The 25,093-nt window shown below is 56.1% G+C and overlaps 9 protein-coding genes across 9 annotated transcripts; 6 read left to right on the forward strand and 3 right to left on the reverse strand.

Annotated features, from left to right (window-relative positions):
- Positions 1-966: 966 nt before the first annotated feature.
- MFIFM68171_00598 (Pre-mRNA-processing factor 39) lies at positions 967-3,340 on the forward strand (the record flags this gene model as incomplete). The annotated part of the gene is made up of 5 exons (XM_071056020.1): positions 967-1,038; positions 1,137-1,352; positions 1,410-1,513; positions 1,906-3,108; positions 3,172-3,340. The coding sequence occupies 5 exons, from the start codon at positions 967-969 to the stop codon at positions 3,338-3,340; spliced, it is 1,764 nt and encodes a 587-aa protein (XP_070912121.1).
- Positions 3,341-4,580: 1,240 nt separating this feature from the next.
- On the forward strand, positions 4,581-5,773 carry CCP1 (heme peroxidase; the record flags this gene model as incomplete). Its single annotated transcript, XM_071056021.1, has 3 exons — positions 4,581-5,064; positions 5,130-5,503; positions 5,564-5,773. The coding sequence occupies 3 exons, from the start codon at positions 4,581-4,583 to the stop codon at positions 5,771-5,773; spliced, it is 1,068 nt and encodes a 355-aa protein (XP_070912122.1).
- An 891-nt stretch (positions 5,774-6,664) lies between these two features.
- MFIFM68171_00600 (ATP11 protein-domain-containing protein) lies at positions 6,665-7,657 on the forward strand (the record flags this gene model as incomplete). Its single annotated transcript, XM_071056022.1, has 1 exon — positions 6,665-7,657. One exon carries the CDS (start codon positions 6,665-6,667, stop codon positions 7,655-7,657), a length of 993 nt encoding a protein of 330 aa, XP_070912123.1.
- Positions 7,658-7,859: 202 nt separating this feature from the next.
- On the reverse strand, positions 7,860-9,714 carry MFIFM68171_00601 (4-coumarate-CoA ligase; the record flags this gene model as incomplete). The annotated part of the gene is made up of 4 exons (XM_071056023.1): positions 7,860-8,191; positions 8,249-8,423; positions 8,494-9,402; positions 9,466-9,714. 4 exons carry the CDS (start codon positions 9,712-9,714, stop codon positions 7,860-7,862), a joined length of 1,665 nt encoding a protein of 554 aa, XP_070912124.1.
- Positions 9,715-10,945: 1,231 nt separating this feature from the next.
- On the forward strand, positions 10,946-11,538 carry MFIFM68171_00602 (Small secreted protein; the record flags this gene model as incomplete). The annotated part of the gene is made up of 2 exons (XM_071056024.1): positions 10,946-11,122; positions 11,176-11,538. 2 exons carry the CDS (start codon positions 10,946-10,948, stop codon positions 11,536-11,538), a joined length of 540 nt encoding a protein of 179 aa, XP_070912125.1.
- Positions 11,539-11,894: 356 nt separating this feature from the next.
- On the reverse strand, positions 11,895-13,924 carry MFIFM68171_00603 (Major facilitator superfamily (MFS) profile domain-containing protein; the record flags this gene model as incomplete). Its single annotated transcript, XM_071056025.1, has 7 exons — positions 11,895-12,214; positions 12,291-12,979; positions 13,047-13,155; positions 13,213-13,309; positions 13,362-13,618; positions 13,675-13,706; positions 13,758-13,924. The coding sequence occupies 7 exons, from the start codon at positions 13,922-13,924 to the stop codon at positions 11,895-11,897; spliced, it is 1,671 nt and encodes a 556-aa protein (XP_070912126.1).
- A 2,156-nt stretch (positions 13,925-16,080) lies between these two features.
- MFIFM68171_00604 (Transcription factor Pig1p) lies at positions 16,081-19,725 on the forward strand (the record flags this gene model as incomplete). The annotated part of the gene is made up of 11 exons (XM_071056026.1): positions 16,081-16,372; positions 16,438-16,466; positions 16,524-16,568; positions 16,624-16,796; positions 16,844-17,467; positions 17,620-18,056; positions 18,118-18,137; positions 18,194-18,308; positions 18,362-18,381; positions 18,434-18,558; positions 18,612-19,725. 11 exons carry the CDS (start codon positions 16,081-16,083, stop codon positions 19,723-19,725), a joined length of 2,994 nt encoding a protein of 997 aa, XP_070912127.1.
- Positions 19,726-20,867: 1,142 nt separating this feature from the next.
- On the reverse strand, positions 20,868-21,482 carry MFIFM68171_00605 (PX domain-containing protein; the record flags this gene model as incomplete). The annotated part of the gene is made up of 1 exon (XM_071056027.1): positions 20,868-21,482. The coding sequence occupies one exon, from the start codon at positions 21,480-21,482 to the stop codon at positions 20,868-20,870; it is 615 nt and encodes a 204-aa protein (XP_070912128.1).
- Positions 21,483-23,325: 1,843 nt separating this feature from the next.
- On the forward strand, positions 23,326-25,050 carry MFIFM68171_00606 (NTF2 domain-containing protein; the record flags this gene model as incomplete). The annotated part of the gene is made up of 2 exons (XM_071056028.1): positions 23,326-23,634; positions 23,701-25,050. 2 exons carry the CDS (start codon positions 23,326-23,328, stop codon positions 25,048-25,050), a joined length of 1,659 nt encoding a protein of 552 aa, XP_070912129.1.
- Between the last annotated feature and the right edge of the window lie 43 nt (positions 25,051-25,093).

A 25,093-nucleotide genomic window follows, 5' to 3' on the forward strand; every position in this document is an offset into this window, starting at 1 on the left:
TGTTCTGGGCTGGGGCACTTCCAGCTGCGCCTTGTTCAGCCTGGAACGTGGGGCTTCAATTGCCTTACCACACAGCCCATGAGTGGGGAACAGCTGGATCAGACTTGTCACCTCAGAGGAAGCCCGAACTCTGCCTTCCTTGATATCAGAGCGGCAGATTCGCACTTCTCCGTTCTTTTCTTTATTATGGGATATTTACTTCCTACAAGCACCATGTCTGTCACTCGAGCGTATAACGAAACGTCATCGCAAAAGTCTTTCAACTCTCCTCGTCCGACAGTAATCGAAGAAAGAACTACGGCCCCGTGTGTCCCAAAGCGTGGCCATGGTGTACCAGTAATTATCGATGCTGCATCCAACTAGAAAAGGGTTTGTGAAGAGCAGAGTCTGTGAGCATGAAAAGAGATGTGCTAAACATAAAGAATTTGAGTGGCTAGAAACGAAACAGGGAGGAGAATAAAACAATGATGCACGGTTGCGTGTGAGTGGCTTCAGATTCGTTTATCAATGTTTGAGATCATGCTCTCCGAATAAGGAGAAATCAGCCTCTTCCTATCATAGTTTGTTTATTGATTCAATCATCACCAGCCTGATGAAAGAAAGAAGGAAGAGAGGGCAAGATGGAAGGAAAAGTTGGTTAAATGTTCTGCTGGTGATTATCTAAGAGCCCCACTTTGTCCGGACTGGCCACTTTGACCGACGCGCAGCAGAAGTGGGCCCTCCGTCGGCCTGGGCAGCTGCTTTTTTGAACCTCCCCCAGTTTATCTCCAACCCCTTCATTCTTTCCAGCACATCACCGAGAACCGTCGCCGAGAATCGTCGCCTAGGCATACCATCGCCTCTGAAGATCAGCACTGTAGATAACTGCATTGCGCAGAGGCACCCACATCTTCGATACAGCCCGTTCGTGGACTGTGTATTCGTACCAAAGACGATTTGAGCCTTGCCAGCCTTGCGCTCGCGACCATGGGCGACTTCGCCAATTTTGGAGGCTCTGATGAGGAGAACGCTGAGATCAAGCGGCTCAATGCGGAAGTTGTGAGTTGCCGAGACCTTCACCGTGGCATGCGCCGGGACTGCTCCGAGCCAATGCCTGCATTAGAGCCCATCACTTACACAGCATCGTGCATCCGCAGGAAGCCGATCCCGACAATTTCGAGAACTGGGAGAAATTGATCAGGGCTTGCGAGGGCCTTGAGGGCGGCCTCAATCGCAACTCGAGCCCTCAGGCGTTGGCGACGCTCCGTGATTCCTACGATCGGTTCCTCCTCAAATTCCCGTTGCTCTTCGGGTATTGGAAGAAGTATGCCGACCTCGAGTTTAACATTTCCGGCCCTGAGTCGGCTGAGATGGTATGCTTTACTCATCTCCACTTCGTCGCGCTGAATAGGGACTGACGCGGTCATCAGGTCTATGAAAGAGGCTGCGCCAGTATCACCAACTCGGTCGACCTCTGGACCGAGTACTGCTCCTTCAAAATGGAAACCACTCACACTCCACACCTTGTGAGAGAGTAAGTATAGACGGACAGTTTCATTCCCTTCCCCATAAACTCCTCACCCGCAGCAATTCTGCGAGGCCTCTCCAGGCCGTCTGTCGACCCGAGAGAAGCACCCTCAGACCTCCGACCGTATGGGACATGGTGAGAAACACCAAAGGCAGCCGCCACCCTTTGCTGGGACCGTTCTCTCACAATATCTAACCAGGCCCTGCTGTGCTCGGCGGACCACATTTCGTTCGCTAGCCTTCTTCGTTCCCCGTTCGCACGTGCCCCGGAGATGTAGTTTGGTTGCTCTGGACGGAACGCATCGCTTACACCAAGTCCCCTCTTGTATTTACATACCCTTCCAAACCCACCCCGTTCCCACCCCGTCACCCTCTGCTCGCTGCTGACCCCGCTTCCAGATTGTTCGAGCGCGCTGCTTCCCATATCGGCCTAGACTTCCTCTCCCATCCCTTCTGGGACAAGTATCTCGAGTACGAAACCCGACAGGAGGCTCAAGATAAGATTTTTGCCATCCTTAACCGTGTCATCCACATCCCCATGCACCAATATGCTCGATATTTTGAGCGCTTCCGGCAGCTTTCGCACACTCGACCCCTCCTCGAGCTCGTCTCGGCCGACACGTTGGCTCGATACCGTGCTGAGGTCGAGGCGGAGGCTGTCCAATTCGGCATGCAGAAAACAGAGCTGGAGGTTGAGCGGGACATCCGGGCAAAGATCGATGCGTCTTTCTACCAGGTCTTCCAGAACACACAAACCGAGACCAACAAGCGGTGGACATATGAGGCAGAGGTCAAGCGGCCATATTTCCACGTCACAGAGCTGGAGCATCACCAGCTAATCAACTGGCGCAAGTACCTCGACTTTGAAGAGTCGGAAGGCAATTACCAGCGGATTGTCTTCCTGTACGAGCGCTGCCTGGTAACCTGCTCTCTCTACGACGAGTTCTGGTTCCGGTATGCTCGCTGGATGGCAGCACAGGACAACAAAGAGGAAGAGGTGCGCAACATCTACCTGCGCGCAAGCACGCTGTTTGTCCCCATCAGCAGGCCGGGCATCCGGCTCCAGTTTGCTCATTTTGAGGAAATGTGTGGCCGTGTCGATGTTGCCCGCGACATCCATGCTGCGATTCTCATGAAGCTGCCGGACTGTGTTGAGGCGATCGTCTCATGGGCCAACTTGCAGCGACGCCAGAGCGGTCTAGATGCGGCAATCGAGGTGTATAAGGCGCAGATCGATTCGCCCACGGTGGACATATTCACCAAGGCCGCGCTAGTCACGGAATGGGCATTCCTGCTGTGGAAAGTCAAGGGCTCAGTTGACGAGGCCCGTACTGCTTTCGTCAAAAACGTCGAGTGGTACGCCGACAGCCGCCACTTCTGGCAGAAGTGGCTCGAGTTTGAGCTCGAACAACCGACCAACACGGAGCTGGAGAATCAGCATGCGGAGCGGGTCAAGGCCGTCTTTACAGAAATGTGTACCAAGAGCCGTCTCTCGGCGGGCGTTAAGCAGGAGTTGGGTCGAGTCTACTTGAACTACCTGCAGCAGCGTGGAGGCAAACAGGCCATGAAGGAGTTCCTGCTCGTTGACCGAGAGCTGTTTGGGTAAGCTCATTGCAATTGCTGAATTGTTGATCCGGCAAGGCACGGTGCTGACAGTCAATGCAGTCCTCAATCCGTCTCCCTCATCACCAAGGCGAAGCAAAGCAAGGAGAACGCCGGCTTTGCTGAACTGGACGACGCGACGCGTCTCAAGGCTGAAAGACGGTTCTACAACTACTACGAACTGCACATGGACCCGGACCCGAATGCCCAGGGACCCGCCAACTTCGATTAAACGGAGAACCCGGGCATACAGCCATAAACTTGTATCATAATGGTATGGAATAAGCAGAGATGTTTCGCCGGCGGTGTCGTTGGCGTCGCTTTGGTTTTGAGAAATTGGCAGGTACACACGCCTTTCTTGGTGAAAGGAATTGGTGGCTTTCAGAGATAGCGTAGCTGGCATGCCGTTCGTTTGACTCGAATTGGAGGGAAGACTAGGAGGTGACGGTTGAGCCCGGCAGCTCGATAATGTTTTATAGTTGTCTTGAGAATACAGGGATCTATGATAATGAATATTTGCCGAGAATCCATCCATGTGACATATCATTGTTTATGATACGGAAACTGTGTTGTGATTCCAACCCTCTGATCGAGATTGTCATTCCTTCAAAGCATCCTTGGGTAATCGGTAGCATATTGTTGTTGAGGCTGACTGGCGCACATACGTCCGGATTTGCCACTCGAGGGCCGGTAGGTTGCCTCGGCGTTTCGGCGGTGGCGTGATTTCGGGTGCGGCTCCGGGCGAGTTTCCACAAGCGATGCTGACATATCATGAAGTTGCTGCTGACGGCCAATAAGTAAATGTTAGTAACTGAGAGTCCTTGGCATTGCGTGAAGGAGCGGAATTGGCTCGGATTCTGCTCCGAGACTAAGTCCAGGATCCAAGGGGTTGAAGGCCCATCAATTCCGCCGTCAGCTCCCGATTCCGGAATCTAGGCTACTCTGCCTTTGCTCGGCTTTGCTCGGAGAAGCTGTCGGTTCCGTCACCAACTTTCGGCGTTGCTCACCCGGACCCCCACGTTTTGTTCCTGCGTCCCCTTTGATAACGCGACTTTCTAGAAAAAAGTTCGAGCGAGGCAAGAGACCCTTGCCCCCTTTCACACTCCCAAACGACCCACAGGTGGGTTTCTCCGTTGGTGGCTTGACCACTCATGAATCACCTATAACGTTTTTTTCGATTTGATTCCACTCGTTCCATTGGCAACAGCCGAGTTTGCGTCCCGCGCTCCCTTTTGATGACACATCCTCTCTCCGTCCACGCCTTTTCTTGTCATCAGTTACCTCTTTCTTTCGTTCTTTCTTTCTGCCCGTCAAACCTCTCTCTTTTGATACCCCTCTCAAGGTGAGCCTTCCTGCGACCAATTTCCTTCCACATCACAACCAGCCAGCTGGCAATCGCAAACCGCGCCATAATCCCCTCCCCCACCGCACGCACGTTCTGATTCTGACCGGCGTATTCCATAACTTCCCAGATGGCGTCCGCAACCCGCACTTTCACCCGCGCTCTGCGCACCTCGACCCGGCCAGCTTTCGCCGCCGCACCGCGTCTCGCTTTCCGCCAGGGCGGCCGCCGCTTCTACTCTTCCGAGGGTCCCGCGAAGGGCGGCAGCTCGGCTTGGCTGTGGACCGCCGCTGGTGGTATATTCGCAGCCGGTGGCTACTGGTTCTACACCAACGGTTCGACTTCTGCCACGCCCAAGGTCTTCACCCCCAAATTCGAGGACTATCAGGCCGTGTACAACGAAATCGCCAACCGTCTCGAGGAGAACGACGAGTATGACGACGGCAGCTACGGCCCCGTGCTGCTGCGCCTAGCTTGGCACGCCAGCGGTACTTATGACAAGGAGACCGGCACCGGTGGCAGCAACGGCGCTACCATGCGCTTCGCGCCCGAGAGCGACCACGGCGCCAATGCTGGTCTGAAGGCTGCCCGCGACTTCCTGGAGCCTGTGAAGGGTGAGTGTTTGCCCGTCACCCGATTAGAGTGACGGCATGGATGACTAACAGTTTGCAAAACATAGCCAAGTTCCCTTGGATCACTTACTCTGATCTCTGGATCCTCGGTGGCGTCTGCGCCATCCAGGAGATGCTTGGTCCGCAGATCCCCTATAGACCCGGGCGGCAGGACAAGGACGTTGCCGCCTGCACTCCCGATGGCCGCCTTCCCGACGCTTCCCAAGGCCAGGACCACCTCCGAAACATCTTCTACCGCATGGGCTTCAATGACCAAGAAATCGTTGCTCTGACTGGTGCTCACGCCCTCGGCCGCGCCCACGCCGACCGCTCCGGTTTCGATGGACCCTGGACTTTCTCCCCGACTGTCCTGACCAACGACTTCTACAAGCTTCTGCTTGACGAGAAGTGGCAATGGAAGAAGTGGAACGGCCCTAAGCAGGTGAGTTTGCCCTGGTCGATCCCAGCACCAGTGCGAAAACTGGTGCTGACAACAGAACAGTACGAGGACAAGAAGACCAAATCCCTCATGATGCTTCCGGCCGATATGTCGCTCATCCAGGACAAGAAGTTCAGGTACTGGGTTGAGAAGTACGCCGCCGACAACGACCTCTTCTTCAAGGATTTCTCAGCCGTCATCGTCAAACTCTTTGAGCTCGGCGTGCCGTTCCCCGAGGGCACCGAGAGGTGGGTGTTCAAGCCCAGCCAGTAAATGATGCACCGAGGGGACAGGGGTCTAGTCGAGGGAAACAGGGCTAGATGTTGCTGGGCCGTTGTAGCCCTGTCAGCACAGGATAGAGGTTGCGAGCTAAAGAAGGACGTCATCTGAGAAGGATTGGGGCGGTAATTGATTGGACCGAGGATCGGCTTCGTTGGGGCTCCTAGAATCCCCGGACATTAGACGTGTCTGTGTTGCACAGGCCAGTGCGGATGGGGCGATCTATCCGCTGTATTACATGGCTTCTTCAGCATTTTTGTCGTATTTAGCAGACTAGCTTGTAAAACAGTGTGGTAAATAGAGAGGTTGGCTTAGAACGATCCATCCCGAAGCCCGGGAGGCCGTGAGGTCGCGGGAAAACTGCCAATGCGCTGCACCCATTGGGGGTGGGTTGCCTTTTAAAAGGTCTTGAAAGCGGGGGAGTGTATTGGGTGGGACGGCATTTGCTCTCGTGTCACCCCGACCGAGGAGCGAGGCACGGCTTGCAGGACCGTCTAGAGCCGGTTGGGCATCCCCGGCTGGGGTGAGGTCTAGTGAGACGGGCAAGGTTCCCCGCATCTTGGCCGGGGCGGGAGGAGCCGTTCACACCCGGGGAATCACGGCCGTTACTAGCGATTCCGGGCCGGTTCTCAAAGACCCGGAGTTCAAACTTGTAGTTTATCTGGGTGTCTGAGAAGGGATTTAATTACTTTGCGCCTATCATGTCGTTAGTCGCGACCAATGGGTTGTGATACCCCAACCTGCTCCTCAGGGTTAGGGGTAGAAAAGTCCCAGGCTGACGTCAATTCGGTTTTCTCGAGATCCGATTTGCAGTTTCACAATTTTGACAGTTTCCTCCTGCACGCCCAGGCCAAACACCGTCACCGCCCCCCTCGCAAAGAGAAAATGGCTGCGGCACGAGCGCCGGTGTTGCGGCACCTCCTGAGCTGCCAGACGCGCGCTCTGCGTGCCTCGAATCAGCGGCGCTGGGCGCAGGTGCACGACGTGCGCTTCCTCGCGACGACACAACAGCCGCGCAACGTGCTGGAAAAGTACCGCGACAAGCTCGACCGGAAAGCCCGCGAGGAGGGCCACGCCGACATCGACTCGCTAAAGGCCGCTTACGCCGACAAGATTCAGACGCTGCGCAAGCAGGCCGACGCGGTTGTTCCTCCTTCACCCCCTCCATCACCTGAACAACCGACATCGCTATCATCATCATCATCATCATCATCACCAGCAACCTCCTCCTCTTCCTTCTCCTCCCCTCCAAAACCGACCCCCTCCAAACCCCCCTCGCCAGGGTCATCAGGAACCAAGCCGCTCTCGTCGATCCTCGACCTCGCCAAGGCCGCCGCGCTCCCCGTCAAGGAACTGACGGCCATCTGGCGCCTCCGGCACGCCGCGCAGGCCAACTCGCTCTGCGCCGTCATCCCGCGCGACACGTTCGCCGCCATGGAGGCCGCCGCGCGGCGGCACCCGCAGTTCGTGTTGCCGGTGCCCCACCCCGCGCAGGGCGCCGAGATGCACTTCCTCCAGTGGACCTGGGACCCGGCCTCGCGCAGCAGCACCGTGCTCTTCACCCAACTGGCCGAGTACAAGGCCCGCGGCGAGTTCGCGGCGCCCCACACGACCGTGACCCACTACGCGGACCTGGCCGAGTCCAAGGGCGTGGTCCTGATGCAGGGGAGCGTGGTGGAGGACCGCGGGGTCAAGGTGGACGACGCGAGGTGGTTGGTCATGTGCCTGCAGCGGTTTTACGGGGGGTGGGATGGGGTCGGCGATGAGAAGGCCAAGGAGAGGGCGGAGGAGAGGAGGAGGTTGCTGGAGTGGTTTGGGAAGGGGGATGGGAGATTTAGTGTGGAGAAGTTGATGGAGGAGGCGGAAAGGATGGGTTGAGATGAAAGAAGGAGGGAGGCGCGGGGTATGTAAGATGGGATTCTGTTGTACTTGTGTACGATGGGGGTATTATGTACTTACACATGACGCTAGACGGAGGGTGTACATTACGTTGGGTAGATCTCGGACTAGATTATGTATATCACGACAACACTATTGTCGCGTTCTTAATGATCCCTAGGGGAGTCCAGGGCTAAGACAGCTACAACTTTGCTCCCAATGCCCGCTGTTCCTTCTTGGCCTGCTCTCTCATCACCCTTCTGAGGACCTTGCCGCTAGGCGACTTAGGAATCTGGTCCACGAAGCGTATGCCGCCGCGCAGCTTCTTATGAGGTGCCACTTGTGTGGCCACCCACTCTGCGAGCTCCTGCGCCTTGGCGTCGCTGGCTTCGATACCCTCACGGAGGACTACGTATGCCCGCGGCACCTCGGTTGCGTGAGTTGGTTCGTCAACACCGATCACGCAGGCATCGGCGACCTCTTTGTGGCCTACAAGGATGCCCTCTAACTCGGCCGGCGGAACGGGGTAGCCGTCTGGCGGCAACTCCGGTCAACGAGTCTCACTCATACGAGGTTGAATACTGGACTTACTGTACTTAATCAGCTCCTTGAGCCGGTCCACGCAGTAAAAGTTCCCGTGCTTATCGCGGCGGAAGACATCGCCTGTCTTGAAGAAGCCATCGCGGGAGAAGGCCTCTTTGGTACGCTCGGGGTTTTTGAAATAGCCTGGGAAGACGTTGGGGCCTTTCAACCACAGCTCGCCGGGCTACGGGATGCAATGTCAGCAGGATGGGAAGAAAACAGGAAAAAAAAGAAAGGAAAAGAAAAACCAGTACCTCGCCCTCTGGGACATCCTTCCCGTCGTCGCCCACAATCCTGGCCTCCATATTCGGCATAAGTTTCCCAACCGACCCCATAAACTTCGCCCACTCGTCCACCACCTGGCAACACACCACGGCGCTCGTCTCGGACAGACCGAAACCCTGCTTGACCGGCATCTTCAGCCGATTCCACACCGCCTCGGTGAGTTCCTTCGTCAGGGGCGCCGCACCCGAGTGCAGCACCTTGAGCGAGCTCAAGTCATAGCCATCCACAGCGGGGTGCTTCCCAAACGCCAGAATAACGGGCGGCGGAACGTAGGTGAACGTAATCCGGTACTTCTCGATTGCCTGCAGGGCCTTCTCAAGGTCGAACCGCTCCAGCACCACGAGCTGCCAGCCCGAGTAGACGGACATGAGTACGCTACAGGTCAGGCCGAATATGTGGAAGAACGGTAGCACGCCCAGCTGCTTGTCCCCCTTGCCGTCCGCCCCGCCTGTAGGCCTCCACTGGCTGCCCTCGACGTAGGCGGCCTGGAGCACGTTGGCCACCATGTTGTAGTGCGAGAGGCAGACGCCCTTGGGCAGGCCCGTCGTGCCCGAGCTGTACACAAGAAATGCGATGTCCCTTTTGGGGTGGATTTTTGCTTTGGCGTAGCGCCCCGTGTAGCTAATGCTGCGGATGCTGGAGAAGTGGCGGAAGCGGCCGGAGGGGTCGCGTTGGGTGCCTAAGAGGATGATGCGGTCGAAAGGGAGGCCCGCTTTCTCTGCTGCCGAGATGGCTGTCTCGAGGTAGGCGACTTGGGTGACAAGGCCTTTGGCACCCGAGTCTTTAAGCTGGAAAGCGAGCTCGTCGGTCGTATAGAGTGGGTTGGCGGGCGAGACCACGCCACCTGCCCAGAGGACGCCCAGGGTGAGGATTGGTGTCTGCGGAAGGATTTGTTACTTGACATTCTCTCAGCCAGAAGGGGGAATGTCATGTCAACACACGTCAATAGAATTGGGGGTATAAAATGCCATGGCATGGTCCTTCTTCCAGCCCCAGCGGGCTTTCAGACCCTTGCCGAACTCAATCGACGCGCTGCGCAAATCGGCCCAGCTATACGAGCGGCCGGTTTCGGCGCATGTCAAGATCTCCTTGGTTACAGGGAAGTCTCTGTACCTGCGTCCTAGGAGGAAGGACCAGAGATCGATCCCATCAGGGATGTCAAGCGGCGGGAAGGTGGAAGGATACGGCATGGTGGCGGGTTGGATAAGCAATTGACCGTTTGTTTAGATGATTAGCTTCTTCCACTCAGAACCAATGGCTGCGGCACAACTCCAAGCTTGCCATACTCTTGGGGCATGCGGGAGGAAAGTCCGGCGGCATATCTGCGTTGAAGAGCTTCGTGGCTCGCATCGGCTTTCATACCTGGCCGCGGCTTCTCATAACTAAACGGTGACGACGGGAGGCGTCTAGCATCGGCCCGCGCCCGGCCCTTGCGTTCCTGGTGCGTGCGGGGATCACCCGTCAGGTGACGCTGCAGGGCCGCTCACAGTGTCAGTGCAGAGGCTGGAAGCCGTAGGTACAGTACATACTGTACTACAGTAAACAGTACCAAAATGAAGCCTTGGACAGTAGATCCAGCGCCGATACCGTCTGACGCTTCAGAAATGCACGGTAGTGGTCTCTGCCTCCAATTCGCAATTCAATCTCACCTCACCGCCGTCACTACCTCACTCACTTAAACCCCTTCTTCCTTACCCAATGCCGCTGAGATGCAAGCCTTCTTCATGTACAGTACACGTACAGCAAGAGTTGAAAGTCATCCTACACATCTCTTCCTTCCGTGCACATCCCCTACTATGACAATGCAGTTTCGGATGGGAGCTGAGAGCCCGCTCCAATGGGTCGAGGTTCGGGAATAAAACATGACAGGGGTCAGGGGTGTGAAGCACATCAGATCGCGAGCACGACCTGATGTGACACCTTCCAAACCGCGCTTGGCCATGGTTACCTATTTCGGACTGGGGCAACCAAGCTCGTGGGACAGCTGCAACTCCATCGCTTGACTGCGGACTGATCACCAGATCCCCATTGGATCTGCGCGTTCCGGGGACTGAACATGCTGGTAAACGCTGATCCACCCTACCTTGTTTGGCTCAGGGGGTAAACCCCCCATCTAGTAGACATCGTGTGTTTCTAGAAACAGATGAGACAGAGCCCGCCTAGCCTCACGAACATCGGCGTGATTGCATCGCCAGGCAAGTGTTTGTGAGAGACAACAGAGTCGTTCACCACAATTATTTAAGATCAAATCATCCCCCGCAGAGGATCGTTTGTGTTCCTCCGCCCACACCTCCATTTGCTTCGATCTTGTTTTCCCTTCAACTCATTTTTATTACCCGACTAACAGCTGTGCTGTTTTCGCTTCATCCCTTCTTGTTTCCCCCTTTGGAACCGCTCGACGCCCCTTAGACCCGAGCCAAGATGTATTTCAAGGCTGCAGTCATCTTTTCCCTCCTCGCCTCCTCCTTCGCCCTCCCAACTAGCAACGGCAACCATAAGGTTAGGAGAGGCGTTCTCTCAGTCCAAGATTACTCAGACTTCCAAGTTTCTGATGGCGTAGCCGGCAACGCCTTCGCCGAGGTCAACGCCAAGTTTCCCGTATGCACACAGCAAACTCTTACCACTATCCATGTCCCAGTTGCTCACCGCAGCCCCAGATTGACCAATCCGACTTTGCTTCGGTCGACGAGGAAGACCTGGCCATTATCAAGGCGGCGCGCAAGACGGCCGAGAACGCCGAAACCAAGGCGGGCGGGTTCAACGAGGCTATCGAGGCCGCGGGGGGCAAGGACACCCCCGCGGGGCAGGCGTTGCAGCGGGGCAAAATTAAGAATAAGGTGTTCAAGCTGCAGCTTCAGGTGCTGGCGTTGCAAATCGAAGCCGCCCAGGGCAAGGACACTGCCGAGAAGTTGGCCTCACAGAGGACAAAGCTGGCTAAGAACGTGCAGCTCGACGAGGAGGAGGCCGGGCTACCGAGTACAACCGTCGACTTTCAGGGAACCAGCGAGCCGTAGGGCTAAGGCGATCTCGAGATTCTAGACGAGCCAAACGGGAGAAACAAGAAATTTGCCTACGTTGAAATGCTACCTCGTCATGCTACATAGTGTTCTCATTGTACCCTTTTACGTCACATAAGCATTTGGGGCCCAGGAGGGGAAGGAGTTTTTGCCTCCCAGACTGTGATAATTATGGTAGAGGCAGGTAAACCCAAGGCAAGTGGAATGATGGAATATTGTTTGAGAGCATGAACATAGGCTTTATCGTACTCACTGCGGTAGGCCTCGGATAGTATAGCTTTAGAATCGAGAAACATAACGGGAAAACCCAACATATAACCCGGAGGATCCTAAAATCGCAAACAAGCGGCGAATCATTCCCCCACCTCGCGGTCATCGCTCCAGTGAATATAAGAAATAACAGGCCACTGCCAGGTGACGTGGCGGATCTTCTTGCCCCAGAAGTACAGGGGAATCCAACCCAGGAGCACGGCGGCCGAGATGGCGGCCATAGTTCCGTAGGCGTTCTGGTAGCCCGACTGCGCGACCCAAGTATTAGTGTAAAAGGAGAGGAGGAAGCCAAAGAGCGACTTGAAACCCATCACAGTGAGTGTTATCTCGCCCGCAACGGGGCGGTAAGCGTCGATGACGTAAACGAGAGCGACGTTGGTGCCTTGGACAATGGCAAAGTTTACTATCAAGTTTACACGGAGTTAATGTATTGTTCCATAAAGAAAAGAGAGGGGAAGAAAAAATAGGGGCAAACGTACACAGCCCAATCCCGATGGTCGAGCAAATCCAGTGCAGCTTGTGTTCAATCCCGACGCCGAACAAGATGAGCCCAAGCGGCGCCGTGATCAGGCACGGAATCATGGCCGGCAAGCGCATCTCCGGGTCACGGATCCCCCCGTTGCGCTGCGTGAACCAGTCGGCCACCTGGTCCCCGAACTTGCCGCCAGCGGGGATGCCTATCAGAGACCCTATGACGGCCGAGATGAAGCACAGCCCGACCTGCCATGACTTGAAGTGGTAGGTGGCCTCGAACGCGACCTCGACGTTGGACGTCATGGCGACGAGGAAGCCGATTGTTGCCGCCTCGACCAGAGCGGCCCACAGTACCGGAGGAAGGCAGATCAGCCCGAAGGGGCGGACGACGAGCTTGAAGAGGTTTTCGTTTGTGAGCGTCTTGTGGAAGATTTTGAGGGACTGTAGGTACGTCATCTTGGCGGGCACCGGGCGCGAGGTTTGCTCAACGTCAGAGGCGCGGGTGCTGCTCACCGCGGCGGCTTTTTCAGAGGAGGATAACGGTTCAGGTGCCGAGGATTCATCATCGCTTCTTGGGGCCTCCCGAATATAGGCTGTCTCGGGGAAGGCGAAGAAGGCGACTAGTAGGACGAGACCGATCAAGGCGGAGGCGACCAGAAAGATGACTCTCCAGTGATGATTGATGGTGATTAAGCTGCGAGTGCGAAGGGGCGTTGGTTAGTCTTCCGTTTCCGTAAGCGCTCAACTTGGGGACGGCCGACCCTGAGATCACTAGTCCAATGGCCGCGCCAACGGCCAGGAAAGAACTGTAGAATGCCATGACGGTGCCACGCTCATGAAGGAAAAAGATGTCGGCAATCGTGATGGGCGCTACACAAGGACCGGTTGAGTCTCAGCTTCGTGGAAAGGGTTGCAAAGGCGACATACCAACTGTCTCAGCGGCGCCTGCTCCAAAGCCCATAAGGATGCGGCCGGCAAGGAACGCACCGTAGGAGTGTTCGAAACTGAGCCAGAGGGCCGTGGCCTGGTAACATTCGTCAAGTCTCGGCCTTGCATTTCAAGCCATGTCGACTTACGAAATATATCACATAGCTAAACACGTAGGTCGACCGCCGTCCGTACTTGTTTGCTATGGGGACCCAGATGAAATTACCTACACCCTGCAGAAGGGCCGTCGTCGTGAAGAAGTAGGCGACCTTGGCCACCGACATACCGAAGAGACGGGGGTTCCTCCCTGGATGAGCGCCCGGAAAGAATTCCATGGTGATGCTGACCATGGCGATGGACGGACCTGCGGCAAGGAAGTTGCACATCATCATGGCAACGCAGATGACTATTCGTTTCTGTCAGTCCTGGATATTGTCCCCGTCCTGGGGCTGTCATACGAACCCGTCGCCATGTAGTATTTGTACCATTGTGGCCTGACATTGATTAGCTAGCTCCACCTGGACAGCGTCCAACAGGAGGCGCACCAGTTCAGCGGATCGTTTGGATCCGATGATGGGGTTGGAATCAGGATGATTTCACCCGTTTCGTGATGACGCAGGCGGACATTCCCCAAGGTTCTCTTGCGAGCCTTTTCGACCCGCTCAACCTCATGGTTTGCGTCTAGAGACGAGGCAATGCTGTCTCCGGTCATTATGGAGGTGGCAGCGGGTTTCAGGGGGTTCCTATTCACGAAGAGAACGGGAAGACCTGGATAAAACAGCTGATGTGTTGAATGCGCATGGAGGATTCAGGGACTCCGCACTCATATAGTCAACTCTACCGGCTGGCAGAGATGTGCCTCCGTAGATTCATCTTTCGGACTACTACACAAATCCGCGAGACTTTAAGGTCCGCTGAAATGGAAGCAAAGCGCAAGGTCCTTTCTGACGGCTTGGCTGAGAGCTTGGCGCAGGACTGCCCGGGAACGCTTCTTCACTGCGGCACAGTTCAGCGCACGGTCGCGGGGACGAGCATCCTATTCAAGGATGTGTAATTGAAGCCAAGCATAGCTTTCCCGGACCTAGTTAAACTAGCCGGGGTCGATGCCACTCATATCCGGGGTGCTTCCCTGACTCTGTCTGCTGTGGTGTCTAGGTCACCAAGAGAATTCATCAAATGTCCGGCCAACTTTGAGCTCAACGGTGCCAAGGCCTGTGTTGACGACCGGGGTTGGTCGGGCGAGCACATCGGCGCGCCATCCGGTTCGGTAGAAACGGATACCCTAGTAGGTTCCCTCTTCCATAGCCTTCGGAATGGCTTTTCCAGTTATCGATGGTCATTCTACATCGCTTGAAAGGGCTCTTGTGGTGCCGGCGTTTACGCCGTTGGTTGGCTGTTCTACATCGTTCCTATTCTGGTTTGCCGGAGCCCGCATACGTTAAGGTCTGCCGCTCGCGCTGCCACCTGCAAGGGGAGCAAATTCACGGTTAGCTAGCCCGGTCGATTCCCAAGAAAAGAAGAGATGCTGCCATACAGTAGATGGGACCGAGCACAACCATAATTCTACTGTGCACGGCATCCAGGCTAATATACGGTATTTGATATCGCTTGTTCCAACCATATTTATTCTCTATTACTTACCCTACCTCCGTGTCTTGGTGCGGCCCATCTCCGGAGCCCTCACTGTGCCATGACAGGGATGTCACTTACAAGCTCACGCCTGGCAGCTCAAGTGCTGCTTGGAAGAACTGGTCTGGTCTCTGGCAGGGCTGCCTCACTGATTGCTCGTGGGTCAACCGGACTTCCCCAACAGTTGGCATCTCCAAGACGTCTGGAACGTCATATCTCAGTTGGGGCGCTCGCTGGGTCTATTCAGCCGCTGCGCTGGAACCTCGCACTCCGACCGCCTCCAGTATTCTCTGTAGCACGCGGTGTGTGATGGTCCGGACTAAGAGGAAAGAAACGGTGCAAACAAATCCCGACAACAGGCTTCCAGAAGCCGCAGGGCCCGGCTCGGTGGAAACATGGCCATAGCGTCTTACAGACAAAAGCTGTCATAATCATGCGTCCGACGGCGCTGCAGAAAGATGACTTGGTTGGAATGTACTGTACCGCAGTTCACCTAGACAGGGTGGAACGCAATTGTGGGAGGTGGAGTTGATGCAACTTAAATGGCAATCAGCGGCAGCAGAGAGCGCATGCAGATGTGAGGCTCGCTTGCCGCCCGTCGGGTACGTGTTCGGAGCCGAACTGAAAGTGTACATAGTAGAAGCAACACGCGTCGGTTGTTCGGGGAGCTGTTGTTGCTTCGTTGGTGTTTGGTGGGGGTGCCCTTGGCATCGGATGGCAACGCTCGATCTACTGTCACATCGTCAACGATTTCGGCTGTCGATCTTGCTGCTCTGCAGCATCTCCCAAAGCGCCCGAACTGGTGAAGGTAACAGCACCAAGGATCCGGTTGTGCGGGATGGGAACTGGGCAGTGGAGCATGCTCTTGGCAGGGCCATCTCAGGCACGCCCCGAAGATCCGGGGATTGCGTGGCTCTTGTCTCCAACCCCACAAGGCCCAGACGAGCCCCGCCTATTCCCACGCAGAACGAATGCAGCGAGTGCTCTCCTGATGCGCACGCGCCAGCGGTTCGGTTTTGTCCACCACCCTCCCGCCCGACGCCTCCCACCATCCGGCCACGATCTTGGTAGTGATGCAACGAAGCGGCTCAATGAGATTGGGCCGACGATGAGTAAGATGCTCTAGAGCCGGCATTCGACGTGCGGCAGAGCGACGCGCTTACAACCCTGGAACCTCGGCCCAATTAACTGAAAGGCGCCGAGCGGCCCTCTGATTCTCGGCGCCTGGGCAAAGGGAACATGGCCAGCCCCATCGGACACCTCATCCACCCTCCCGACCCGCCACCGCCGCCGCCGCCGCCAGCTCCGCCCCAGAAGCCGCCTTTTGATGGATCTGCGGACATCGCGACTCCGATCCACCCGGCAGTTGGAACCCGCATCCCCTTCGTTGATCCCCCATCCCTCCCCTCCAACCGCCGGGCCTCGGTTGCGCCGCATCTCAACCAGCCCGATTCTGAAGGCCCGGTTTCGCAACAACCTACCGAGAGCCATTCCAAGACGCAATCGCTGTACCAATGTGCTGACTGCCTACGTAATTCTGCCCTGCCAATTCCGCGTTTCGGTTGCCGCAACCGCTGACAGTACGTACTATCCTAGGCCGGTACTCTCGCCCTGAGCATCTCCAGGCAAGTCCTTGCGCTCGTCAAAGAACCAGTATCCGCTACCCGACTGACCGAGATTAGAGGCACATTGCTACTCACACGCTCGGAAAGCGGTTCATCTGTGACGTGAGTTCTCCTGACTCGGCTTGCCGCACGTGCTGAGCCTAATACAGAACTGCAGATTTGTTCTAAAGCCTTCTCCCGGGCCGACCTTCTAAAACGTCACCGTACAAACCACCTGGATAACGATGGTGCCAAACGCAGGCGCATTAACTTCTCTCCCTCGGCGAACCGGGTGGCCCAGGCGTGCCAGCCGTGCGCGAAGGCTCGGGTGAAATGCGAAGAGCTCAAGCCGCAAGTACCCTGCCGTCGGGTGTCGTTGCGTTACTGACTCCCCGCAGATGCGCCCGCTGCACAAAACGGGGACTTGCCTGCGAAGTTGCCTCTTCTGAAGATGCTGCCGTGCAGCGTCTTCACCTGTCTGCGAGGCATGTAGGGTCTACTCAGGATGAGGCACCTGATTCGGCTTACAGCCTCCCGTCAGTGAAGGGCTATACGCAGAGCCAGTTCGCCGCGGCCGTGCCTTCGCCCGCCTTCGCTCAATTGATCAGTCCCGAGGGGATAGATGAGGGTCTTGAAAGCCCGAACAATTCCTCAATTAAGGATGAGGTCCAGCTGCCTACGCCAGAGACATCCCTGGATCACAGTAACCTGGGCAGCTTTCAGCCTTATCCCAGAAACCATGTGGACCATGCGGCTCGGGAGAGCACCAAGCCTCCTTTTTGCGACTTTTTGCGCGACGTATTGTATGATCAGTCGCTTGGCAACCACGCTCGATTGGCTGAAGCCCAAGGGCTGGACGTGCTGAATTTCTATGACGACACAAACCCGGATTTTAAGGAGTTTGATTTCGGTCTCCTCGACCCGTGGAGCTTTGATGCAACTGGGAGCGTTGGGAACCAAGCGGTCAGCTCAGAGGATAACCTCAGCATGACGGCTATGCGTTCTGCGCTGGTCAAGATTTGGTATGTAGATCAGGATTGTTTGCCACTCTTTACGATTATCTCAGAGGTGAACAACCAAGGGGACGCCTCCAAATCCAGGGCCTTTGCTCCTCAAACACCTGCTGAGACCCCCCCCCCCCCCACAAGGAATCATATAACTGACATCACTGGAGGACCGAATCTCCCTGGAGATGGAGTCCTGAGAAGACAGACTGCTGCTACGCCGAACAAGCTAATTTGCCACTGCCATCCAAAGATGCACACAGCACACAAATCCAGGGCAACAGGGCCATGGCAGACAGAGTGTCCAAGGACACGCTCCACAGCTCATGCCGCGACAAGATCCTGGCCATTGTTCTAAGCACGTGTCGTGACAAGCATATGGCGGATCGGGTTACGTCGTCCTTCCCATCAGCCAGCGCTATGGATTCGTGGATTCATATCTTCCTTGCAGCACACCTATGTCAAGTTTCATCGTGGATTCACTATGGTTCATTGTCGCTGAACAGTCAGTCGTCCGAGTGGCTCGCCATTGCCGCCGCAGCCGGCGCTTTTCTGACCCCTGTTCCTGCACTGCGTCGGTTCGGTCTTGCTTTGCAAGAGACAGTCCGTGAGTATCCCTAATCTGCATATGCTGACTCACTTCCGGAACTAATTGGACGTCGTAATAGGCATTGCAATTCCTAGCAAGGTAACGTCTCAGTCTTCCCCAGACCCTGATGCCTGCTGTTGCTGATTCTCCGGCAGTTTGAGGAGAATAACAAACGAATCGCCGAACTTGGCAACGTGCAAGCCTTGGTGCTGGTGCAAGATGTTGGCTTATGGAGTGGCAACCGGCGGAAAATGGAGATTGCCGAGTGTCGTGAGTCATTCAGAAGCCAATCACTCTGTCATTTCTGGCTAATTCGGCGACAGACCTGTCCGTACCCATAGCGGTGAGATACGAAATGACCCGCCGTTTTGATCTGCCGTGCTGACTTCTGGCAGATGATGCGCTACAGAGGAAAGTTTGGTAGGTCTTTCTACCCAGACGTCGTCGTCTATCCGTCAGACGCAGGCAAAGTCTTAGAAGACAAATGGAAGCAGTGGCATGAACTCGAGTCTTGGAAAAGGTAAGTTTGCTGCTCGGCTCAGCCGGTCCAACCCTCCTGACTTGCCGATCCAGACTAGTTTTCCATGCCTACTTGAGGGATGCCCAAATTTCTATGACTCAGTTCAACAATCCGTCCATGTCATACGCGGAACTTACGCTACCTTTGCCATGCTCCAAAGAGTTGTGGTTTGCGAGGAGCGCCGAAGAATTCAAGATGCGCTGTCTCGAAGCCGGTTCTGGAGACGGCAAGCGTCTTCCATCTCTCGGCGATCTCTTCCGGGACATCAACTCGTTATCGACAAACCATCAGCGGCTAGACGTCCAATTCTCCGTCTCAATCTACTTGCACGGCTTCTGGTCTTTAATATGGGAGTACCGTCAGCTCAACACGGTCCATCGACCCGCTACCCAGCCCCCGGCCTTCGCAAGCAACGCCATGGGCCTCCTCCTCGACTCCCGCCACCAGGAACTCTGTAAACAGCTCGAGGCGTTCCAGTACGCCACGCGCGGCTGGCACGAGCATGGGATGTTGTTGTCGTCATCGCAGGAGAGCATGGTACTCCATCTGCTCTTAATGAACCTGCACGTCTCGCTCAACGACCTGCAGCTATTTTCGGGCAAGGAGGGCGAGGACCAGGCGAGGAGGGTGTACCCGGCGCTGCAGTGCTGGGCGGCGAGTATCGAGGGTCGCCAGGCGCTCTGGCATGCGGGACAGGTTCTGAGGAGGGGGCGGATGTTCCCTCCAGGCCACCTGAAAGATTTTTACGCAATTGCTGTGCATCATGCTGCCTTGTGTCTTTGGACGTATGGGATTGTCACGAGGGCGTCGAGGGTGAGGGGCGGTAGCGGTACTAGTAGCACGCAGCTGCTTGGGTATCAGGGGGTGATGGTGCTCTTGGACGGGGAGGCGTCCCCCACATCTGAGACGTGGGTGAACTTTGGTCAGGGGAGACCAGCTATTCAGAGCTTATCGGGGAGTGGTGATGGTAGCGGTGGCGATGCTCAGCATCCGCTGCGGGTGACGGAGTGCTTGCTGGAGGACCCTCGTGCGTGCATGGAGGTCGCGCAAGAGATTCTCAGGGCGAATTTTGTGGGGGTCTGGGAGAGCTTGCCGCCGCTGAGTGAGAATATTATTCTGGTGTTGAAGCAGCTGGAGAATGCTGCGTGGGCGGTGGTGATGGATTGAGCTCTATGGGAGATGTTTGGACGTGTTTAGATTAGTAGTGGTGGGTTGAGTTTTGTTTTGCCCAAGGCCTGGCGGCATGAACGAGGGGTTTGTGGATAGCGTGATACCAATTTGCCGCGTTGTATTGTATTGTATTTTACTCGAGAGCGGCTTTTCAGATTCAGATCTATCTCTTTAGACCAAAGCCAATGTAGAATCTTCCAAGGTTGCGCGAGCCGCAGCACGCTTATTTTAACGATAACATCCAACAGGGATGAGGAGTAAACCCCCCTCCCCCCTTTTCTTTTGTTTTTTTCCTTTTCTTTTTCCAAGACTCTTCTCCTCTGTAAATTATCGTTCTTTATACATCGCTCTAACCTTGACGAGTGTGCTGGTCCTCCCCGCTTTATATTTATTCGTTTTCTCGTACTGTCGCTGATTGCGTAATCGATTTTCGTCGAGGTGCGGCTGCAGTCTGCGAAGTCGGTCTCTGCGGTTCAGAATGACACCCCTTGCTCAAGGCTATGTCTAAGACGTTAACTCGCCTTGCTCGAGTCCTTAGTCAATCCATATACTTAAGTGGGATCCATGGACTTACGGGTCACCGCGACCAAGCCTGTGTCGGACAGATATGTTGTCCCGCCCTCCAACCTCTAACTCTAACGGCGTCACTAATGAGACGAAGCTAGTCTTGGGCCTTCTTGTTTATGATTATACATTATTATTCAAGAACTAATGAATCAAGCCATGCACTAACCCCATGCCAGAGCCGTTCTGAGCAGGCATCTTCCTCGCGTGCATGAACCGTCTGTCGTTCCACCCTTCGGTAAGCCAAGGCAGGTATGCCGGGAGTGGCGCTAGCGTGGCACGTGCAGTCGATATCTCTCAGGAACATCTGCAAGAAGGCCGGCATCAGCGTCGGTGATATACCCCATCGTGGAGGCTGTTGGGGTAATGCGATGCCGGCGTAAAGCATGTAGCCGTCCAGCCACGTCGTTTCCGTTTTACGGCGGAGGTTGACCCGCGTATGGGCACGAGGATGGGGATGTGCTAACGATAGATCGTTCTCATATGGTACGCCGCCGAGGGTGGCGCATGTCAGTCGATATCTTTGTCGACGCCGGTCATGATTCCCGCTCCCGCTCCCCCTCCCCAATAGCCCGTCACCTCCCCCCACAATCCCCGTCCCTCCTTCTCAAGAACCACTCCAGTGCCACGACCGCCGGCTGCGCCAATGCCGGTGGTGTCGTCCCGTCCTGGGCCGGCTCACGCCTCGCCATCCGGATCACCCTCTCGAGAAACACATTCAGGTCCAACCTCAACTGGGCATCCTCTTCCGTCCCTGTCGTCCCGCATCCGCAACAGCTGCCGGGGGAGGAGCCGGTAGGGTATGTGGCTGGACTGTTAAGACCACGGCTGCTTCCCTCGCCGTTGGCACCGTTACCGGCAATGTCACCTTGCGGCTTCAGCTTCCCGGGGGGGGAAAGCTGCATCTCGGGATAGGAGGCGGCAACCAGGGCGCGGCTGAGGTTGGAAAATTCGTCGAGGGAGCGGTAGATCTCGCAGGCGCGGTTGTGCTCGTAGAAAAGGGTTATAGAGCAGGGCCGTTGTTGCTCCTGTTGGGAGGAGCCATGGGGTTGGTTGTTATTGTTGGTGGTTGTGGCGGGGACACAAACATGTGTCGCGATGGGCAGATGGTGAACACCGTTGTACGTGTCGTGGTTTTTGCTGGTGTGTAGTTGGGGCTTGCCAGTGGGAGTAGAACGTTTGTGTATCATGATTCGCTTCCGTGTGATTGTGAGATAGCGGGATGGGACGGGGTGGTTGCTGAGGAGTTGGTGAATGGCTATTGCGAGAAGGTGTAAAGAAACGACCTGACCAGTGAGATCCTCTGGCTTGATATGTTGTCAATGTAATCACAGAATACCGCCCGGAGAGGGACTGAGAGTCTTTATTCGTGTGTATGGGCTGCGGAGTAAGGGAACAACACGGTCATTAGGCTAGGGACCTGGATGTAAGGGAGAAGCCACGCAACATTGGGACTGACGTGGGGAAATCATGACCATAAATGTCCTTGTCACACGGAAACACACTGCACTCACCGAACAAGCGGTCAAGCCACGCAGCATGAGAAACAATGACAGTGGGAGTCAACCAGGCCCAACAGTGTTTGGACAAGCTGCTTCCCTGGACATCAGCGAATGTCGCTTGCCCGCCTATCGGAATCCATGACAGGCTTTAAGATTGTGGCTGACAACACTCTGGGACTTGACTTTACTAACTGGCAGGCCGTGCCCACCTGAAACAAGCTGCATTGCGGCGAGCCGCAACCTTGGCAACTGCTGGCATTTGCCTCCCAGCGCACTGTATCGTCTGGTTCCGACGATCTGGTTGAGCCGACACCAGCCTCCACCTGTTGTATGATTTACGGTTGAGTTGGAAATGATTGCCTTGGCACTCGAGATAAGGAAATAGCCATATGCGATGGTTTTACAGATATAGAGTGTATGGCCAGATAACTGCGCAGCGAGGTTGAGATACACACACACACTCTCTTCTCTCACTCTCTCCGTTAGTTGGTGTCTGTCGATCTCACAGGTACGTGCAATTTCGCAGTCCAGGCTCCAGGCTCCAGGGACGAAGTTGGAGAGCCAAGAGCACCAAACCGGAACGGGTCTAGCAGGGTCCCCGAGACGCGAACCTCAGCCTGGGCAGGTGGGGCTCGTGCCCATCCTGAAACAAAACGGTCAGCGGGGCTCTCGTCCGCAATGCGAATTGGGTCCGCGCCAGAATGCAGCTGACAAGTCCGTGTCTCCTGTCTGCTGCAAGTGGCCGAGATGGCCGCTGCATTGTGACGAAACGCCGAGGACGGCTGCGTCTGTTCTGCAGCACCAAGTTTGACAGGTCTCTTCGACGCGGTGTAGGGATTTCGTCGTTTGGCCTTGGGAGGAACCCCCGGATCTCAGACCTGGTCTGGCGGGGTGGTGCCGATCAATCGAAGGACATGGCCAAGGCTGGCTAAGCTAAATGAACCCGCGGGAGGCTCACCATGATATCGAGGCACAATATGAGCACGCATGTCGAGTCTCAGGGCTGCTGTGGCAGGCGCCGCTAACACTGATGTTTGTGTACTTTGGTGTACTTTTGTGTGCTGGTCAAAGGCTGGCCCAGCAACCAGCATCGAGACATCTCTGCAGCTGCGTCGCATTTTGCCATGAGGTTGCCATCAGGTTGCCAACAAGGAGCTGGCCTGCAGCCTGTCCGTACTGTGTATGTAAACATCCTGCATCTATGAACAAGGGGAGCTGCATGCTACTGTACGTAGTTCAGTGCGGCAGGTGCAGGTAAACACGCCGGGCCTGCCAAGCCACGGAAGGCATCGTGCAAGCCCCTTCCCCATGCATTTCATCCCGCATCCCGGTCCTTCCATTCCCGTGGCTGCACCAGTTCGGGATCCGCTCCCTTCCATATTATTTCCTCGACTTCTCTTCGCGTCTTTCTCTCTTTTCCTCTCCCCGTCATCCAAAACGTTGCCCATCATCCCGGAGCTCTGTCCTGGACGCCTGATTCTCAACCCCCCTCCTGGACCCTTGCTCCATCGATATTACCCGTTTTGCAGCCATGGCGTTGCAGGATGCGTACAAGCAGTTTCTCGCTGCGCCAAACTCGTCGGCGCTCGCAGAAGACGCGTCGTTGCACTACGTCACCACCACCTCTAGCTTCGCCGGCGCAACCGACATCATCAAGCACCTGGCCGCCTTGCGCAACAAGATCAAGAAGAAGAAGGAGGAAGCCCTCTTCGCGCTCGAGGCTCGGAACGTGCTCGTGCTGGAAGCTGAGACCACGCTGGAATTCGTTACCAGCGGCGGGCCCTACCTCCCCGGTCTAGACGACAACTTCCTTGCGGATCGCACCGTTTACCTCCTGGTTGTAAGTCGCTCTCGCTAGTTTGGGATATGTCTCCGTCATAGTTGCACTAACTCGCTCCCTCGGCAGACCCACATTGTGACGTTTGACGGCGAGGGCAAGATCGCACAGATCCGCCAGAGCTGGGACCAAGGTTCGCTTCTCAAGCAAGTCGAGGTTATCGGCCGATCCGGCCAGAACTGGCCCATCCGCGACAGCAAGGAACAGATCAATCTCGTTGCAAAATGCGTCAAGGGCGCCGGTGTCGATGTGGGCCGGACTGAGAGCCTCCCGACCCGCTCTCGTGGCGGCTCTACCAACATCCTCCGGGACCCGCATGCATCGCTGGACTTGTTTGCCCCGCGCGAGGAGGATGAGAACCCCGAGGACATTGTTTCGCCTTATGCTGGCAGGAGACCTCGACAGCGCTCCTTCACTGAGATCCTGGGTGATGAACCCGAGGAAGAACCTGGCTCCCCTAGCAATGGCCGTGAGCGCTCGCAGTCCCCTAGCAAGGCGATTGCCCCCAAGATCGGCTCAGGGAAGCACTTCCAGCCCATGCGCATCTTCGAGAAGGACGAGGATAACGATGTCTCCGACACGCCAGAGAAGACCCGATCCCCCGAACGCTTCATACGTCCAAATCCTAAGAAGTACCAGCACTTCGACTTTGATGATGGCTCCGAGGCCCCACCAGCCCCCGCGGCCCAGCCCACTGCCGGTGATGCTGCGAAGAAGAGCAAGCGTGACAGCCAGTGGTCTTTTGAGGACTTCGTAACGCCGCAGAAGCCGACGGCAAGCCGTATCATGCATCGCGCTCGTGATGTACGTCATTGGGGCACGGAGAACGACTTGCTCGAGAACACGCCAGTTCCGAATGCGCATGTGCCCAAGCCGCGTCGCGACGCAGAAGTTCATTTTGAGCTGGTCGATGACGGCCCCGCAAGTAAGGGGCCTCGCAATGCCGACAGGCCTCCTCGCGGTACATTGCACAACGAGGGCCTGCATCTGTACGAGAATAGGCTGCATACCGAGGACGGCGCTGACCCCAACCCTGGTCCTCCGCCGCTGGGCAATATCACGAACCTCAAGGACCGGCGCAAGGATTTTGAGGCCCATTTCAACCTGACCGACGAGTCGCCCCACAACAGCAATGGCGACGAGCCGGCCAAGGTGTCCGAGGACCGCAAGAAGGCGGTGCGCATGATGGAAAGCAGCTGGTCGTCCTACGACAAGTCTCCCGTATCGCAGAAGGAGAACAACAATCCCGAGCCCGCGCGGACGGGCAACAACCGCGGTATCGCGATCGCCGGCGATGGCATGGGAGGCAAGAAGGGCGCCGGGCGTGGCTGGTTTATCGGCGACGACGATGAACAAGATGTCCCAAAGAAGGTTGGCCGCGGGCCCCCTACCAAGTCGGACGGCTTCTGGGACTTTTAAACCTCGTAACTGGCGAACCATTGGGAGGTGAAGGGAGAAAGGA

The sequence above is a fragment of the Madurella fahalii genome (assembly GCF_045866475.1).
Source record: "Madurella fahalii IFM 68171 DNA, scaffold_1, whole genome shotgun sequence".
NCBI lineage: Eukaryota > Fungi > Ascomycota > Sordariomycetes > Sordariales > Madurella > Madurella fahalii.